The sequence below is a fragment of the Myripristis murdjan genome, chromosome 24, assembly GCF_902150065.1.
Source record: "Myripristis murdjan chromosome 24, fMyrMur1.1, whole genome shotgun sequence".
NCBI lineage: Eukaryota > Metazoa > Chordata > Actinopteri > Holocentriformes > Holocentridae > Myripristis > Myripristis murdjan.
Genome location: NC_044003.1, coordinates 11,833,687 through 11,841,852, shown reverse-complemented (window position 1 = coordinate 11,841,852; position 8,166 = coordinate 11,833,687). Strand labels below are relative to the sequence as shown.

At 41.1% G+C, this 8,166-nt stretch overlaps 1 protein-coding gene across 2 annotated transcripts; it reads right to left on the bottom strand.

Annotated features, from left to right (window-relative positions):
* Positions 1-2,370: 2,370 nt before the first annotated feature.
* On the bottom strand, positions 2,371-7,064 carry cep57l1 (centrosomal protein 57, like 1). Of its 2 annotated transcripts, none has more exons than XM_030047898.1 (11): positions 6,852-7,064; positions 6,076-6,247; positions 5,763-5,951; positions 5,490-5,611; positions 5,131-5,241; positions 4,932-5,009; positions 4,249-4,338; positions 4,074-4,148; positions 3,718-3,971; positions 3,083-3,227; positions 2,371-2,978 (listed from the first exon to the last, which is right to left on the bottom strand). In XM_030047898.1, the coding sequence occupies exons 1-11, from the start codon at positions 6,870-6,872 to the stop codon at positions 2,778-2,780; spliced, it is 1,458 nt and encodes a 485-aa protein (XP_029903758.1). In that variant the 5' UTR covers positions 6,873-7,064; the 3' UTR covers positions 2,371-2,777. The 2 variants fall into 2 exon arrangements, with proteins under 2 accessions (XP_029903758.1, XP_029903759.1); XM_030047899.1 differs by having other exon boundaries at positions 5,850-5,951.
* Between the last annotated feature and the right edge of the window lie 1,102 nt (positions 7,065-8,166).

Sequence of the window (8,166 nt, the reverse complement as noted above, 5' to 3'; positions counted from 1 at the left end):
AAACCACATGTTGCTCTATGGAGACCATGGAAGGTCTCACTCTTAAACTACTTGTCAGTGATCTATGAACTCCTTCTCACACTCAATAAAATAACTTTTGAATTAGGGAGATACATAAAAAATGTCCAAATGCTCTTTAGAAGGGTGATATGTCATGATGGAAAGCATGGACAAAAAGATCCAAGGCAATGTGATGCTGACAGAATGAAATGTTTTTATTAAAGCAGGGTAGGTCAACACGTTACAGCTCATAAAGTGGGAGCAGCAACACCTCAACTTTGAATTATTTCCTCAACAGATGACAATACAAAAACAGTAACAACAACAGTGATGGAAAGAGTATAAATTGCTACTCAAGTAGAAGTACCATTACTGTGCTGATATTTTACATAAGTAGAAGTACTGCGGTGAAAATCGACTTAAATGTTAAAAAGTAGCTCATTTCAAATGTGCCAACTACCGAGTTTCTTCTTTAAAACAGTAATTGTGTTGGGTGTGATCTTTTACATGCAGTTATAAAAGGCTGAGTTGTTCAAACTACATTCTTTTAAAGGTGCATTACGCAAAACTGATGTAAGTACTATGTAGACTCAGTTGGCAAATGTGGAATAATGTTGAGTCTACATCATTCTTATCGTCAATGATATCATCCTCCTTCTTTCCACGCTTATGACACATTTTCACCCGGTGAATCTAAACGGTCCTTGCTTCTATTGACCGCCTGCAATTTACCATTGTGCACCTTTTATTGGAAATCTGGAAATGACAAAAAGAAGAACCAACAAAGCAGAGCCAGATTCGTCTATTACATCAGCAGATCATTTGGACTCTGTAATGGATATGATTGAATATGTAGTGGAGTACAATCTCAATACAGTACAATCTCAGTACAATAGTCAAGTAAAAAGTATACTCATTCAAAAAATACTCAACAAATTACCAGTAAGTACAAAAAAGCTACTCAATTACAGTAACATGAGCAAATATAATCAGTTACTTCCACCTCTGAGCAACAACAACAGAACAGAGACAGTTTGGTGCCTGCTCCTGTGTGAATGCCACACTGTAGCCCAGACAAATCTTGGATGGCAGATCAGGGGGCTGATGGCAGGGAGGACTTTCACACACCCACAGCAAAATGCCTGGCATAGACTCAGACATCATCCGGCCCTCCTACATACTGAACACCACTGCTGTTCGGTGCCATACATAGTGAGAGAGAGCAGCATGGGCTGGACAGGAGGTGAAGAGGGCTATGTGTGGAGGTGGAGGAGGTCTTGACTCGCCACAGCTAACCTGATTGCTTGGTCCAGCCTTGCCGGGTAATCTAATACTGGAAAACAAGGAAACAAAGCCATGGATTTAGCCTCTCTCTCGCTCTCTCTCTCGTACACCAGCTCACTTCACTCTCTTTCTCTGGTAAATCATGCAGTGCTCTGAATCATGCCGAGAATACCAACGTAAGCTTGACAATCTCGTCTGAAAAGCTGACTGCAGGGAGGAACAATAACTGTCAACTGTTTTCTGCTCCCATGACTCAGAACATTGTGTTGTAGTGCAGCTCGAGATCGACTGCACCGTCTTCAGCCTGTCTTTTCAACATGATCTGATCCCAAAACCTCTGTGGAGTTGGATGCTGACTGTTATTTTGGGCCTAAGGAGTGACTGAGGTTAGCTTGGGTCATACAAAGGTCACATATGGTGCTTGTGTGCCATAATGCCACCTGATGAGAGAAAATTTGTTTGTTGACTAAGGGATCAGAGAGGACGAGATAATGCTGGAATGTTATGAAGCCGCACTTTGCATAACTGATCCTTCATCCCATAAAAGGTAGCTAGATCATATAAACACACACACATACATACATAGGCCTACACTGCTCAGCAATGCTAAAAATGTGTCCTGTCATCCCTCAGCCTACAATTAAAATTTGTAATGGCCGTCATGACCCGATTCAAGAAAACAGTTTGTTTGGGTATGTGAAAAAGCCAGATCCTGTGAGGCAAAAAGTGGTACTCCAAGTCATGTGTACTGCAATAAAAACCACTTCCTTTCAACCTGCGGTCAGGACTGAATTTACTCAGCTGTTCAGCTGGTTTTCAGCAAATTCACAAACAAGTCACACAAAATACTTGCCCTGACTTTAGCATAAACTGTTGAAGAAAGAAAGCTTGGCCCTGCAAACATCATTACTTATATTAGTTCCCACACAGCCATATCACATTTACAAGTCAGGGCTTAAGGCCTCCACAACAATAAACACATAAAAGCTGAGCACTGCCATCTAGTGGTCAAAGGCATGAAGCCAAGACTCCAACAAACACTTAAAGATGACCTGCTTTTGTCTTAGTGGAAACAAACAAAAACAATCGTTTTAAAAATGCTTTATTTAAATTTTTAATGTTACAAACAGAATCAATGACTTGAGAAACAGCTGAATTTCATCTGAGACAATAATAAATATACTTAGTGAGTCACAATCACTTTCAAAACATCTTCACTGATCAGCCTGGTTAAGGTCATAGTTCAAAATAAACAGCCATTTCCAACTGAGAGGCACTGTTGCTTTTATTTCTGTAAATCATTCACCCAGTGCTCAGCAGGCTGCATGATTAAGACCTGCATAAAACAAACCCTGTTTCATTCCCTCTTCTCCTCGTTTGGAAGCAAAGGAAAAATAGCTGGTTCAGGCTGAAAGGAACCATAGAGAGTGTTTTGTCAAACAACCAGCACCGGGATCAAAGCCTGCACACAGAGAAGGGTCTTTCAGAGCTCCTCATGTTTCCCAGGAAAGGTCATCTTGTTTCAGACTGTTGCGAAACCTCTGGGTCTCTCTGAGAAGCTGCAGGTTGTGAGTTGCGCCGCCCTTGCGTCCGTGCTGCTGAGCTTTAATGGGGGACGGGACAGGCGGCCTGTTTCCATTCGCCTTCTTAGCTTTCAGCTCATTGCTTCCTGCTTGCTGGGTCAGTTTGAGGACCTGTGGGAGGAAAGGAAAAGGTAGAAAGTAGAAAACCCATCAGTCTTGAGATGTGCACACTTATTACCAAACACGAGGATGGTATTGAGTAGTAGTTTGCATACCGCCTTCTGGTGTTTGCGGAGCTTAAGGATCTGAGCTCCCTTCTCCTCCATTTTGTTGACCAATCCCTCCAGTTCCCTCTCCAGGTCGTCCCTGAGCCCCCGATCATGTGTCGCATCTATCTGTCGCACCAGCTCCTGGTGTTCACTGATAAAACAAACATGCATACACGGCTCAATATGTGCACAGTGGGTTGATGTATGGATGTGATCAGAAACACAAAAGCAGCAAAACAGTTCCTTAGTAAATGTAAGGCAGTTAAACTAATAATAATAATAATTAAATTTAAAAACTAAATCTGAAAAGCTGCAATAATCAAAATTGCCCAAGGCTGAATTAAGTGAGGTCCGTTGAGATTCAACTGACGAAAAATGCAGAATGTGCATATAATAAAATTTTTTGGTCCACATGGTTCTCATGGTCAATCCGCCTCCCAGTGCATGTAGGGACTCGCTGATTGATTATGTCCTTATTTATTGTCAGCTGATTCTAAAAACAGTCCTCGCTTTTGCAGTTTCAGTTACTGCAGCTTTGAAACCAAGAGGCTACCAAAACAAAACTTCAGTCCCTCCACTGCATTATTTACATATTGTATCCATGTCATGCACAAGCTCTCAGGGAACAGTCGCTTACTCACAAGCTCATCTGTCCCAGCTCGTCCTGCAGAGCCAGCAGCAGGTCAGACAGAGAGCCCAGCGACGGGGCCGCCTGCACAGGCTCATGAGGAGTGATGGAGGATGAAGACAAGTCCCTGCGGAGGTTTCTCTTAGCTCCACAGCTGGATCTAGTTTGCAGAGAGTGCATTCGCTCACACAGCTGGGGCTGGTGGTGCTTCATCATGTGAAGGATAGCCTGGACGTTGGCATGGACTGAATGGCTGGGGCTCGTCGACTGCGGGAGAAAGAGGAAGATGAGAGAAAGCACCGGCAAAACAGGAGAGAAACAGCTCAGTCGTTCAAACACACATGGTTCAGAGCTTCAGCACTGACTTACCGTTCCTGCGACAAACGGCATTCGTTTGCCCTTCAAGCAGCTTGGTGATGCTGGTTCACTCTGTCTAGAAGCTCTCTAAAAATAAAAGATGGCTGTTACCACTACTACATCCAAACAATCCCCTTTATCAACTAAATGCAAGCAAGTAATTGGCTGTGAGTGGTGAGCAACGCACCTTGGGGGTAGTTTTAGTTTTCCTCCTTGGTTTGGTCTCCTCAGTAGCTGGTGGACACAGTTGAAGGTTTAAGTCCAACTCCCTCTGTAGCTGTAAACATGACAGTAACAGCACGGTCACAAGGAAACAGCACTATCTCTAGATGATATAGGACGTCGGGTGTGACATAACACGGGTATGCAGGGGTTCACCAGTGGTGGGGTTGGACCAGAAGCATTGCAGTTGGGAAAATGGCTCCATGGAACTGGATTGTATTGTACAGTATATAACCACTGGCTTCTTCCAACACCTTTATCAGCCAGCGTTACTGAAGGAGTGGCGGCTAAAACCCACAAAGTGCAAAAATTGGAGGAGGAAGAACAAAGAGGATGATTTTGTCTCCAATGTGACTTAAAATTTTTGAATGTTGCCGACCTTGCAATTTAAAAATTAACATTGATTTTATATGACAGAGGAAGCAAGGGGGATTGTTCAAAAATCTGTGATGAGGAGGCATTGTTAGCTGGTAGTCTAATTTAAGCCAACTGGTGTGCCATGAAGCAACAAATAAAAGGCCACCACAAGAAAACACAAATTTACTTTGCGGGTATTTATTGTTAACAACAAGGTGCAACTAATTTTTTCATTTCATTGCTGATTCAAAAATGTTGTGTGTTCACAAGTGTGTGTGGACTTGGACTGACCTCATCTGCTTTCTCCTGCACAAGTTTACGCTCATGTTCTTCTTTCAATAGCTTCTGCTCCAGAGCTGCAAGTTTCATCTGAAGGAGTATAATTCATATATAATATTAACACTATGAAATAGAAAACTTTGTGATATTCAGCTCTCAGCAAGTGACTATTAGCTGACTAAAAAAATACACTGGAAAAACTGAGAGTTACCTCTGCCAGAGTTTGGGTTTTGCTCAATTTAAGACATTCCTTTTCCAGTTTCGCCAGTTTCTGAGTATGGTTGCTTGTGCTGCTTGCTGGCTTCTCATTCTGAAGTGAAGCCTGATTTGGGAGCCAAAAGACAGAGGAAGACTGTATGGGTGTTTTTTCTTTTAATGATAGCAAGGTTGCAAAATTTTAATTTTTAAGCCAATAAAAATCACAAAATAAATGACTTATTTAAGGTCAGGCATAAGGACATAATCTTCAGTCAGGGTTCAGTCAGGATATGGTTTAAGATCATTTTAAAGATGATATTTATGATAAATTCCAGTCTTACAGTTTGGCTAGAATGTGCCATTTCAGGCTACCTGTTTCTCGGTCAGAGCATTCTTCTCCTTCTCAGCGTTTTCCACCATCTTCTTCATATAGTCCAGCTGCTTCTCAAGGACCCGACATCGAGCTTCTGCGGACTGCAGCTGTGAGCCAAGCTCTATTGACACAAGCACAGGTACACTAATTAAAAACACCTACCCACAACATACAGATTTGACTTTTGAGTCTAGACTTTTGTTAAGAAATACTTGTATGGCTCAGGCTCCCAGAAAAACCATCTCTCTTTTATAGGCCCCTCCATCCTTCACCTTTCCTGCCGGTGCTCTCTCTCTCAGGCAGGTTGACTGGTGCTTGGCTGTGCGCGCTGGCTGATGCAGTGTGCTGCTCAGACTTACGAGTCCCCTGCGAGTACTGCTGGAAAGTCAACTCTGCTTGCTTCCTCTCCAACTCCAACCGCTTGATCTTCTCCTGGAGGGTCCTCAGTGCATCAATGACAGCTGAGAAGAAATTGAACAAGAAAAACAAACATGCATAATGACTACAAGCAACAGCTGGCTTTAACACAGACATTATTGAGGCAGTCTTTTTGGAGAGCGCAGTGAAACATGTGCCAATCCATACCTTTGCTATCGACAGTCGGTGTGGCCCGAGACACCTGAGGACTGATGCCCTGCAGGTTCAAGCTCAATGGAGGAGGCACAGGCGTCTCTTTAACTTTTGGTACAGACAGAATCCGGTCTGGAGGCTGGTAGTAGCTCCCTATGTAGCTGTTCTTAGACGGTGAGTCTAAAATCTGCAGGTCGGAAGGGAAAGCAATTGTTTGACAAATAAAGTCAGTAGCCAAACATGTAAGGTTAGTATCACAGTGTAAAACAACAAACAAAAAACAAGCGTGCTGTGCTGCTGTGTGTATATGTAGTGTATACAGGTGCACTTAACTCAATTTCTTATTTCTGTATTTATTGTTGCAATATTTTTGCAGGATTATTGCACAAGTAGGATTAATGCAGATATTTACACATTATGCACAAACGTCCTTATGCATATATTTTTACATGTCTTCTGCTGTTTCTTATCATTTCACTTACGCTCATAACGTATTCTTCTCTTGAGAATTTGAGCAACTGCGCCTGACCCACTAAATTCAGTTGCTATGTTTATCTGATTCTGAAAACAAAGCTAACCTACGGCAAACACCCCAGCTTTGCAAACATTAGCTAGCGAGCAAAAAAGGACAACCGACTTGTTTGCAAAATCAAAATGCCACTTGTTAATCTTGCTCCTGTCTTGTACAAACCGAGAGACAAAACAGTTAGACGTAAACACTTCCCGAGCTAGCGTTAGCCACATTAGCGGCTAATGCTAGCGGTGCTAACCGACTCGCAGGAGAATGTTACCTGGTCCGTGTAAGTCTCCATGGTGCGGCGAACAACGATGCTTTGCTATCGCTACTGCTTTCGAAAGCAGTCATGGATTACTTGATATATACGCCGCTTCCAGTCTAACTGGACATTTTGACATCAGTTTAGTGTAACGTTGTGTCTGCGGCTCACTTCAGCTGTTTGTCCTGACGTTTAAATTTCCCTCCTGTTTGCCGCCCGCACCGTAGTTCCGCCTGCAGCCGCTTGTGACTTTTTTCCCTTAATAATTCTGGATTTTCATACATTTTTGGCGTGGTTACTTTTCACCCCATTATTTTATATCGAATTATAAAGATACAAAAAAATATTTTCTATCAGGCTTGGTTAAATTATGGATTTCTAGCATTCAATTACATAATAATATTTTTTTTAAAAAAACATGGGTAATGATGTTATTGACGTTAATACCAGTTTTACCATTCAGCTATTAATCATATGGGAAGTAGGATGGTATTAATCTGAAAAAATGGTCTGGTGGCAAGGCAAGGGGAGTTAATACAGGACAATTCATAGACCCTAATCTGAGCTGTGCACACTGTCTTAGTAACTGTAAGCAACACAGCACAAGTTAATGTCTAATAATAATAATAATAATAATAATAATAATAATACACAAACAATTAGGACACATTATTTTATTTAACGTCTTACAGAAATAATAATTTAAAAAAAATATATATATATAAAAAAAACGGTAAAGACACATTCTTGTACTGTATTTTGAAATACATTTTTAGAAGTGGCATATAGACCTGTATGTATGTACAGTATATTTCCACATGGATACTATTGGCCTCCTCAGGTCAGAGGTTTTACTGATTTTTCCATCTCAAGCAAGCCAGTCTGAGACCAAAAGACCCCCCTCTGAGGTTCCATATTAAAATTTCATAATAAGAACCTCGTCGGAGATTTTGTTTTACTACTTTTGTCTGGACAGTAAAGTCATTGGAGGGAAGTGAAATGTTCTCCACTGTGCTGATTTTGTGAAATCAACCAATGAATTAAAATTAACAATAAAAAAAAACAACAACAACAAAAAAAAAAAAAAAAACAGCAACAATGGAACTGGTCAGCTTTAGCAAATGAAATGCAAACTTTAATCCTTAGCTTAAAAAAGGAAGACATTTCACCTTATACTGTACATGTGCAATGTTACATAACATAAACTCACAAGATCGGCCTACTGCTCATTATAATGTTATGAAAAAAATAATATAAAATAAAATAAAATAAAATAAGTGGAGGAATATTTACTGTTTATTCATTCAACATCTTCCTGCTAGAAGGAAGG

Coding starts and splice junctions, on each gene's coding strand:
- cep57l1 (XM_030047898.1), bottom strand. CDS start 6,872: ATGGAGACTTACACGGACCAG. Junction 5,242..5,489: donor ATGCTCTGACCGAGAAACAG/GTAGCCTGAAAT, acceptor CTCCCAAATCAG/GCTTCACTTCAGAATGAGAA. Junction 3,972..4,073: donor TGCCGTTTGTCGCAGGAACG/GTAAGTCAGTGC, acceptor TTTCTCCCGCAG/TCGACGAGCCCCAGCCATTC.